This window comes from Chanodichthys erythropterus, chromosome 12, assembly GCF_024489055.1.
Source record: "Chanodichthys erythropterus isolate Z2021 chromosome 12, ASM2448905v1, whole genome shotgun sequence".
In the NCBI taxonomy this organism is placed as follows: domain Eukaryota; kingdom Metazoa; phylum Chordata; class Actinopteri; order Cypriniformes; family Xenocyprididae; genus Chanodichthys; species Chanodichthys erythropterus.
This window is the reverse complement of record NC_090232.1, coordinates 39,035,250-39,046,640: the sequence shown is the minus strand read 5'-3', so window position 1 is coordinate 39,046,640 and position 11,391 is coordinate 39,035,250. Positions and strand designations below refer to the sequence as shown.

Below are 11,391 nucleotides of genomic sequence, written 5' to 3'. Positions count from 1 at the left end.
AAATGTTTTTAATTACAATTTATTCAAACATCTTTGTCAGTGTTCTTCACATTCTTCACACTGGAAATGGAATGCATTGTGAATTTGCATTATGGGATATTGTTCTCTCCACAGTGTTAATTGTATAGGCCTACATTTTTTTCAAAAATCATTTGGGCGGTCCATGGCAAATTGTAAATATGCATACTATATGCAGAAATATTATAGTTAATATGCTATTCCAATATTTTCCTTTCTGAATGAATGCGCTCTGCTAAAAGTAGACCAAAGCATGACAGTCAAATATAAGAACAAGGAGGATACATTTTATTGTGTTTTCCATTAGGACAATGCAAGATACAATGTAAACATAAAAAGGTACAAAAACAAAACGTAAAATAAAAATCACAAAACAAAAATGCTGAAAATTAAAAGCTGAAGCTGTAGACCTTTAGATCTTTAAAAGAGATGTATACAAAATGTAGATTTGGCTGAGCGCTGAATAATATCAATGCAAGGCTTTCTCTCATTATGTCCAATGGAACACGTTTGCCAATATCCATCCAAACATTCCTTATATCCAATGGTCTGTAACAGAGAAACAATGTGGCATCTCATTTAGGCATCTTCACTTACTATCTGAGAATTAAACTCTGCTTGAAGAATCACTTGAAGTCTGAGTGCATTGATTACAAAGACAGAATCTGCTGTACATGTGTAAGATAATGTTTAGAAGATGGCAAATAAAAACCCTTGCACACAGACAGTAGTCTGTTAAGTGGGTGCATAATGAAAGCAATCAATCAATTTAACTTTCAGAGAAGTGACGCTCATCAAAAGACTCTTTTAAGCGAGACATTACCGGCCTGTTACATTACATGCTGTTTATTTAGTAATTTTTTTTTTTTTTTTTTGTGACTGTTAATTAAGAGGAGAGGAATGGTAATTAGTGCAGACAGCCAAGCAGAGACAGGGACGGAAAACAGCAAGAGATTAGACTGCCGCAGCATGTTCCCTCTCTGCACTCGTTCGCATCAAAATGAACACAAATGCCCTGTCGCCTCACACCAAACACAAATGATGCAAATTAATGCAGAAAAAAATTAAAAACCTACCAAACTCCCATTAAGCACTTCATACATCACAGTGCACACACATACGACTCTCTCCATCCTAATCCGTGCCTAATATAGGCCTACATCCTTATTATCCAGGTAAGGTCACGTGAAGTGTTAGTCGGATTATTGACATATTTGACATAATTAGCTAATTACATGATACTTCCCACGCCTTTTAACCAATGAGCTTCCTTTCGCAATTACTAATCATTTCATTCTTGCCAATCAAAATTAAATAAGCACAACTTCAAAAACATCAATTCATCCATGACTTTTTCAGACAATTTGACTGCCCTGTAAAGAGCATCCAGACACAATCGGTCATGTACATTCTTACAACTTTTTGTTTTACGCCAACACGACAGTAAATCCGGCCATTTTCTGACGCAGGAAGCTCAAATGATTCCTCTTGATGATGTTAATACATCTCGACATGCTGTGAACCATTAGAGACACGATCAATCTATCTCGGCATCTGATCCAAACCCCCAGGCGGCTCGACATCCACGATCAGTGTGACATTTGTATTCACGGCGCTCTTCCCAAGCATCTGTAATTAACAGAGCACTCGGGTAATACGATTTCACAGCGTGCATGTAGCCTGCTCCTGATAGGAGTCCTATTCTTTTACAGCATCATTCTGTCAGCAACTTTTTAATTGTTATAAAGAGGCTTGCCGCAGCAGCGAGCTGTGATGGATATTCGTTCGCAAGTTTCTGAACCTCAGCATGTGTCGTGTTTCGAAAAACAACGGCCTCAAAGACAAAGCTGCTCACTTGAATTAAGTTGCAGTCAGTTTTCCAACAGAAATAACTAGTGTGTTTCTAGAACACAGCACCTCACTAGAGCTATTATGACAACGCAGTGCCACTGTGACACCATAATGAGCTGCTTCAAGCTCTCTGAAGGGCTAATTATCGTAAAAAGCCATGGTTTTCTTTCCACAGCGAACACTTCTACAAATCCATTAGAACTGTTTAATCACGCCTAACCTTACCTGACTGGAATCCCTTCTAACCAAACATCATAAACAAACATTCTCTCTATTCACCTTCACTTTCCACCATTTAAAAACTCCTGTACACAAACCATCGCAGAATACACCACACAAACACACAAAAATATACCAACAATCTTTTCTTAAAATAACAACAGTCTCTTCCGATTGAGGAGGATATGGGATGTTCCAGGTTCAATACTTTGAATTTGTGTGCAAACCAACACACTTGCATTGCAATTCGTAGCTATTTTATGTTTTGGCGAATTGGTACAATCTTATTCGTACATTTTTGTATCTGGTTAGGCTCCACTGGCAGTTAGGTTTAAGCCCAAAGTATACTTCGGCCATCTGCGTGACATAATTTTCATCATCAGGAGGGTCCGCACACTCCGTCCAAGTGCAGCCCGATATTTGACGGTCCGCGTACAACAGCGCATGTGCGAATGAATTGAGCGCTTGAAAACAGCAGTCCACTAGATAGTGCCAAATGAGTATCATTTGAAAGTCTTGCTCAACTGTGCGCGAGATGGAGTGAAACGTGGAAAATGAAGTATACCTGGGCCTTTAGGGGTGGACGTTAATGTTTACTTTTTTCTAAATATCGCACGTTTTGAATTCATAAAGTACGAATTTGTGAAGGTGGACCTTCATGCTTATTTCTGAACAACTTAAGGCCCGGGTATGCTTAATTTTCCGGGTATGCTCCTTCTCACAGTTATGACTTTAGCTTTCTCAACTCATTTTCCTAAGTCAGTTCAACTAAAATGTTGGGTACACTTAAGATATTAAGTTTACCAGTGTCCTACTAATCCGTTTAATCAGAGTAGTTCACGCAACAAAGATTTCTTAGTTGTATGAGTGGCAATGCAAGGAAACCCCGCCCACCGAGCCTTTCTTTGTTTGAAGACTGACGAAAAGCTTACATTTTTGAGTCAAGAGTTCCAGAGCAAAAGAGCAAACTTATGTCCAGCTTGTATACATACAAACGTTTTTTTTACATAATTGTTTGACAGAAGTTATGAAATGAGAACTTAGTTTTCATACGTTTTTTTTTTAGATAATAGTTCCACAGTTAATATGAAATGTCAATGTTTGTTTTTAAAGGTGTTGTTATACTAAACACTAATACTAAATAGCATGCTGTCAATTTTGAAATAAAATACATTGTATGTTCTTAAATGTCCATTCCATTTTTATGTGGTACAGTAGAAAATAGAAACTTGATTTGTGTGGGCAAATTACATAGTTCGGCCAGTTGAATGAACTTAACATTACTAGTGAGATTAACTATTCTTGAAAAAGTAACCTGGCTGCCTTAAAAACGTAAGTTAATTGAACAAGACGCTTAGTTTGGCCAATTTGTACTTACAAGTTTATTCAACAAAAAGCTTAGTTCAAACAACTCCACGTTTGTTGGTCTCACTAATTTTATGTTGTTTCAACTTGAATTTAGGTTGGCACAACTTTCTCGTCTAGTTGAGCTTACTAAAAACTTGTTGGTTATATAAAATATAAAGTCGATTCAGCTTCACCTTTGTTACTATTAATTCTAGGTTTAAGGAACTCCAATATATGTGTAAACAACAAATGTATTTTAGCTTATTGAACACAACATTTTAAGGCAGCCAGGTTACAAATTATTTTAAGTTGAATCAACTTATTTTTGTTTTTACAGTTGACTGTGCAAGGCTTTCAACGAATGCTCCTGTGGCCATGAGTGCGGAAAGATGCATTTGGCACATGCACTATCTAGTGGACTTTGTTTTTAAGTGCTCAAGTCACTGGCACATGCACAGTCCCTGCGGACACAAAAAATGGGCAGTGCGCGTACGTCCGCGGACCCTCCTGATGACGAAAATTCTGTTACGCAGACCATAGCGGAATGCAGACGGCAGAAGTATACTTTGGGTTTTACATTTCTGTGCAAATTCTTATAAAGTCGCCACCTAATAAAATAGTTACATTTTTTTTCATGAGATTGTGTTGGTGCAAATGACTTTCGTCACAGAACCTGGAACATTCCTGTAAATATATCCCATATAAACGAAAAAGAAAAGAAAGCACAACATGAAGCAAGAAACTATAGCAAACCTCTATTTGAGAGGATCTGTTTAAATAGGAAAAGTGAAGACATTTCAACTCTCATAAAATGGTTCTTGACCAGAAACTCCAAGACAGTCGTCTATAACTCTCCTCATTTTTAACCAAAGCAAAATTCATTAAAACTCTCAGTACATGCGTTCCAATGCATAAAAGGCGCAAGTTCAGATATTCATGAATTCAGACAGTAAGAGAAGCAAATATATGCAGTCCATGTTATGAAAATTAAACCTGGATTTCCAGAATAAAAATTAGTTATTAGTAGGCTAATAAAAAAAATGTAAAAAGAAAACTGACAATGATACAGTATGAAAGTCCTTGCTGTCGATGATTGGGATTTAGGATTTAGTTTGCCATGGTAACGGTGCAATGTAGGGGCGGATGTCAAAGAGACATGTCGAGCATTTGGCAGTGTGCGGTGCGGCGCTCATATAGCTGCTGATGGTTTTGCCCCACCATCTCAGATTTGTGATTCGACAGGCTGAACTGACAAATGCCTCGGAGAATAAGATATGCCCATGCTTCCCTATTATTTCCATACTAATTCACCATGGGTCTGAGAGGTCACTAAACCCCTTAAAGCAAGATACGATTCAGTAGGTAAAAAGTGTGAATGCAGAAATCAAGTCATGGGTGGCCGGTAGACTGAAGGTGTCCATCTATGAGGGGATTTTGACATTCAGTATAACATATTTGAACACATATTGAGCGGCATGATATGCTCATTTTAACTTGAAGGAGAAAAAAAAACAAAAAACTATGGGACAAAACCAGGCATTATTTGACATAAAATTGTCAAAATGACAAGAAAAACTTTTTTTTTTTTTCAAAACGGTTCTTAACTAATGAGATGCCTGTTTTTGTATTGCACATTTCCTCATTCCATCTGAGTAATGTCAAAAGTGAACAGGAGAAAGAAGAAGAAAAAAAAAAGAAGAAAAAAATAGCAAAACACAACATTGTTCCTGAAAAACGCATTGAAAAATTAAATAAATAAAGAACACATAAAACAAAGCTAGCAGATACACAAGTAATATGAGATAAGAACTAGTTTGACACTTAACAGTTCCCTTGTAAATTGTATAGGCGCAAATGAAGAAAAAGCATAGCGTTAATGGAGCTTAGCAACATCCATCACAAGCGCTGCGCTGCGGTGAGTCGACACATTTCTATAATGCCATCGTCAAAAGGAGAGTTGCAGTTGAGAGTGGCTTAATTAATGGCTTAATTTTCATTTTCAAATTTAAAAGTTAAAAACAAAAATCACCCAAATTAGAACTTTACAATTCCATTATTGCTTTGTTTTTAAGATGACATTTAAATGAAACACTCAAATCAAATTTGGTCCAGTCACAATTTGGGATCCACATATACTATATAACTATAGAGCCCTGCTGTTTTTAATTATAAAATTTATGTCTGTTGTCATTTGATCATTCCTATTTTAATGCTGGCTTTTAATTAGAAGGATTGATTGATTATCATTTCGATTTTTTATAAGGTCGATTTTTTTTTCTCTTTTTTTCTGAGAGTGATATGATGATAATAAAATAAGATTAAATGCTTTTTTTTTTTTTTTGCACAAATAATCTGGCATTATATGTGGCTCAATAACGAGAAAGGAAGTGTCCATAGTTGCTAAAGGTGCAGCTACCACCTTGGTTGAAAATGCTTTCCTGATTTTTTAATAGTAATAATGAAGAAATGCATGTTCACATGAATTAAAAAACAATTACTTCCAATTACTTTCAAGAGTATGAGTAAAAAAGGCCTACATAAGAGACAAAAAAAAAAAAAAAATAAAAAAATCATCTTGGTAGGAAAAAAAGCTTAGAATATAGCAGTAGCCAATTACTAGTAGTACCAAGAGAATCGAGCTTTGTAAGAGTCAAATGACAATAAAATGGCATCTTTGCATGACAGAAGTAGTAAAAACTTTTAAAAATGATAAATACAACAAAAATGTTGTTAAATAAATTATATGCTGATGAAGTACACTGCATCTTTAAACCAGTGCATTCAAGAAAAAGTTCAAATGCATTGATTCACAACAAATGAACGACTTCATTCATCATTATTGTCCATGTGTGATCACACAACAACCAACAAACAAACAAACAAACAAGACAAAATAAACAACTTTCTGCTTAATAGAATATAACTGCAATCTAGCAGGTAATTAATGTTTTAACTGTTTAACACTAAAATACTGTCCAGCAGAAAAATAAATCAAAGTGAAAGTGCGAAACCCAATTAAGAGCTCACACTATTCATTAGAAAAATATTTCAGCAGTCTTGAACATCAGCGGTTTCATGCTGTTGTTAATGAGTATTATTCGATTGAATAAGGGAGAAGTAATCATTCTGAGCTTAGACATCTAAAAAAGAAGAGAAAGATTGGACTATGGACTAATAGATCAATTTTGTGACTCCATTTTAACATCTTTGTCGACAGAAAATGAAACACTTTTCTGAAATGATAGAAGTTTAAACTGCTTATTGTGTAACTTCAGATTCAATACTGCCCAGCAATATCATAACGTAGAAATTAACCTTGCATATTAATGTGCTTTTCTTTGGGTTAAAAAAATCAAGTGCTTCCAGATATAACAATTAAATATACTTTGTTCTCAGTTCTGAAACCTCGTTTAGGTTTTGTCGAATACACTGTATTTGTACCCATACAAATAAATACTAACTCTAAAACAAAATGTATGTGTATGTAATTCTTCTTTGGTGTGATCACATTTTGGGCTCAATGTTATGTTACTACTTCCCTGGGATAAAATTCTGAACAAAACATAAGATTTTCCAGTCCTGATTTCATGACTTATCGCTGCAAAAGCAGCAGATTTAGCACACACAGAGCAGCAATATCTAAAGCCCTGTCCTCTGAAGCTGTCTACCCTCCTAACATGACCAGATGCACTTTGTAAACTTTAAACCCAATAAAGAGGTGGGTGGGCATGAGGTGATCTATGCATGTAGCTTTCACAGACTGTTTTCCTTTACCATGTTTTACTCATTTTGGCCTGCGAATATTTAAAGAATGGGGAAGACAAAAGAGATTGATCGTCATTATTTACGACGACTGATCAGGACAGGAAGTGACTCAGTGAATGTTTCGATGTGTTAGGATGTTACAAGAAAGCAGAAATACATCTCTAAGGAAGATATAAAAACATCAAAAACACAAAACAATTTCTAAAAAAAGTGATACGTTTTTAAAAAAAAAACGACAAAGTTATGCTTTGTTTTTTTGAACGCACTCAATGCTAAGATAAAATTTGATGTTGGTTTTTCTGTTCAAAACATTTTAACAGAAATTTCTTGTTTTCGAGTTCTCAAGATTGAATCTGCACGTTTTGTTATGCACCTATGCTGAAATTATCTTTCTCTCTTTTTAACGTTGTAACAAAAATAAGTTTGTTGCTTTCTGTACTTGTAGGCCTATGGCACTAAGTTGAAGTTTGGTATTATCATTGTTTCACTGGTATTTGACCAATTCCTCTTAACATTCAGTGAAAGATGTACGAAGGCACCCATTTGGCATAAAGTTACGGCAGGTATTTTGCTAAACATTCACCTGCAATTACTCTAGTTTTAATGTAAACTCCTTTCTAAAAGGCTCTGTTCCTCCCATTTCAAATCAAAAGTCCTCCAGTTCGTCTTTTTACATTTTGATTACAATTGTGCATGTTTAAAACACTTTTGGGGAATTACTTTTTTCTCTCCAGGTAGTTAGACGGTACCCAGCCTTTACGTCCCTGTAAGCCATCGAGAACCTGGCAGTACCACCATCCATTTGGATTCTTCTCCAAAACTTCAAGACAAGTGCCCTCTGAGAAACCCATGGTCTCTTCATCGCCTCGGTAATCAGCAATAGATACGTAAACCTCTCGAAGGTTGTTGTGAATGAGGTGTGTCTTCTCGATGGGCTTGGGTCTTACTGTAGAGATTGGAATTCCATTTCTCTGGGCAATCAAGGGGCTTGAACTTCCGACGGGTGCTGTAATGGTGGTCCCGGCCCTCACCCGCACATCGGTCGCTGGCTGCGGTCGAACGGCAGTAAAGGAGGAGTTTCGCCTTACGCCTGTGGACCTCAAGTGGTCACCAGCACCCAGTGATTCGTTTCTCCTCAAAGACCCTGTATGGATGTTGGTGTCCTTCAGAGGCTGTGGGGGAGACACAAACACTGACTGCGGTCGCACTGCTGCCTGACGGACACCGTTCCGCATCCGTACGCCTGAACCGTTCAGCATTGCGTTTGGTTTGCTAAATCCCCCTGGTGGTTTGGATGGGATTGGTGGGCTAGGGTTGCTCATACTCCTCAAGTTCTGCTGGTTGAGGTTGTTAAGGGCCTGAACACGCTGCTCGTTTTTCTCGAGGCTGTTGGACTTGTTGGTGCTACTGAGATCAACAAGAGGCCCATCACGGGATTCTTGAACACCGACGTCATGGGTATGCTTGACTGGCTCCAAGTAGAAAGTAGGTGCCCAACCCTCATCATTGCCCCAACGGACATACCACCATCCACTTTCCTGCTTCTCCAGCACCTCAACCTCCACACCAGCTGGGAAGCTGACCTCTGACTCTTGGGCTCGTTCATAGGCATCTGTGGTCCTGTAGAGCACACTTTCATGGTCGGATTCCCCACCTCGGCTACCTTTGGAATAGATGCTGGAGAGATCGGAGGTACTTCTTGAGGAGTTGGAATCCTCAGAGGACACAACTGAAGCAGTCTCAGAATCTTCACCACGTACTGCACGGACCGCTCCTTGCCGAAGACTTCCGGTGGGCCGAAGCTGGCGACGTAGGCTACTGATGTCCATTCTTTCTGGGCTTTGTGGCTCTGACTTTGTAAGCAGAGGTTTGGGTCGCACCACTGGTTTGGGCCTGGCTAAAGGACTCTGGCCAATCCGGATCTCCACATCTTTACGCATAACAGGCTCTCTTTTGGGATTGCGTCCTGATTCGTCTGACGATGACTTGGGGCTGTGTCTCTCAGCACGACCAAGAGAATGGCTGCGGCTTAGATCTGGTGTTACTTTCCGGTGGGGCTTCCCTCCTCCAGAAGAGGACCCGAAAGGTTTGCGACCCAACGTGAGACTCCTTGGGGTATCTGAATCGCAACCACTGGCAAAGTCATCAGAGGAAAACCTAAACCCTTCATTTTCATAAATCACTTCCTCCCTATTGACATCCTCCAATGAGTTTCTTTTCCTCAAGGGAGAGGTCATCACTTTTAGTAAAGGCGACGCTTTGCCAGCCTGTGCTATCCTTTCGGCAGCTGCTGGATTGCTTTTAATTACAAACTTACGGGGCTCAGGTTTTGGGGAATTATTTGATTTTTGTTTTGGAGGATTACTGTCCAGCTCGGAGTCAAAACCAATGGCAGGAACGTCATATTCCGGCTCCTCATAGACACGTTGAGTGGGGGATTCTGAGGCTTTGGAGGCGGAACCACACAGAGAAGGTGATTCCTCAGAATCCTGTTTTTTGACTGGTGGAGCAGGGGGTGGAACTTTGGGGCGGGTAAGTGTACTGGTTCGCCGGCTCAGGTTGGGCTTCTTGCGTTTATCAATGTAGGAGCAGGGTGCCCAGCCTTCCATATCCCCGATCTGGACATACCACCAACCACCAGAGTTCTTCTCTATGACCTGAAGACCACATATTACATGTTTACATAATACAGTGGCACATATTTATTATACAGTGTGATCCAAACTTGTTTATATTAAGATTTAAACTAATAAATCCCATTGTTAAAGGTTCTCTAAGCGATCCTGGGTGGATGTAACTTCCTGTTGACATTCGAAGTGTTGTCAAACAAAACAGAGGCTAGCTAGACCCTCCCTCCCCCTCCCCTCCGTGCTTCCTGAAACAGTCATGAACGCGCTTTTAAAATCATTCTTGTTGGTTATTGGCTGGAGCATGTTTATTATGATTTGTGGTCCAGGCTGCACCAGTTTGTTTTTATTGCCGTTTTCGGAGCTTCTGGCAACTACTGAGGCCGCGTTTTTTTACAGTGTGTTCAGGGGACAGGCAGCTATCGGATAGTGAGGAGATGTTTGCTGTATGTGACAAAAAATGTTTTGGCCTAAAAACGCGTGACGTCACTTAGATCACCTTTAATGTGGCATAAGTCTTATGAACCCCACTGTATATATTTATTATTTAATATACTTCAATATTTTCATTAGTCAAAAGATATTTCGTTTTTGAAAAATAAAATATATAAGGTATATTAGAATATATCAGCCTTACATCAGCCTTTTGTCCTCCACGGAAGCTGATGCCATCTGAGATACTGGATTGAAACTCTGCTATGGTGTAGTACTCCGCTTCCACAGTAGGGGCCTCTGGAGGTTTGGGCAACTGGAATGCCTTAAGTTTTGGAGAAAAAGACGTTACTGTCTAATAAAGAAACGCTGCTCTCTATGAATTTAATTTGATGATAAATCATTTTGGTCCACTTAACTTACCAGATTTGCATCTCTTCGAGGAGGTGGTTTCTGTCTGAGGTTTGGAGATCCTGCCAGTTGAAAATAAAACCATTATCATAGTTTAATCAAATTTAGGACTTTAAATTAGGAAATTTCCCAATTTGTCTATCACCAATAAATATTTAGCATTTTTAACAAAAAAGTCAAATTGGAGCCAGACTGGATTACAGTGCCATCACTAACCCTCATTATGAGAGAGAAGTTCAGAGATGTGTTTCAACAACTCAAAGCATGCATTCACAACAAGCATGTTTTAAGAAAAAAATATCAAGGAAATCTTGTAGTGTGAGAAATGTGATGACCTGGATATGACTGATTAAGCAGTGAGAGCAATGATAAGAAATAGCCAATGAGAAAATAGAGAAGCTTAAAAAGAACATTACTTTTTTAACCATTGTCTCACTTTAAATGTCACGTTTCATCCTTTTTGCTTTTAGATTTATTAGTAAAATGCATATAACGTAAACTGCTGTCAAATCAGGCTACATTTTGGAAGTTATATGAATAGAATCAGTTACTTTGCAAGTTTTAACCAAGACCTGGAAATTTTGGGATCATATGCTGTCTGTTAAGGACTTGTTAAGGTGAAATAATAGTGTGTGCATCTCAGCATCCACAACAAAACAGACTTACGAGAATGAATATCATGTAATGTGAGCAGTACAGCACTATGGGATTTTTCAGTTGT

At 38.4% G+C, this 11,391-nt stretch overlaps 1 protein-coding gene across 6 annotated transcripts in view; it reads right to left on the bottom strand.

Moving 5' to 3' along the window:
* Nucleotides 1–285: 285 nt before the first annotated feature.
* sh3pxd2aa (SH3 and PX domains 2Aa) overlaps nt 286–11,391 on the bottom strand; it is a 141,591-nt gene continuing 130,485 nt past the window's right edge. For all 6 annotated transcript variants that reach the window (XM_067405179.1, XM_067405180.1, XM_067405183.1 and 3 more), the window contains 3 exons: nt 10,683–10,732; nt 10,465–10,584; nt 286–9,857 (listed from right to left, as the gene is read on the bottom strand). In XM_067405179.1, coding sequence (XP_067261280.1) covers nt 7,917–9,857; nt 10,465–10,584; nt 10,683–10,732 — 2,111 coding nt within the window. In that variant the 3' untranslated portion in view covers nt 286–7,916. The remainder of the gene's footprint in view (nt 9,858–10,464; nt 10,585–10,682; nt 10,733–11,391) is intronic.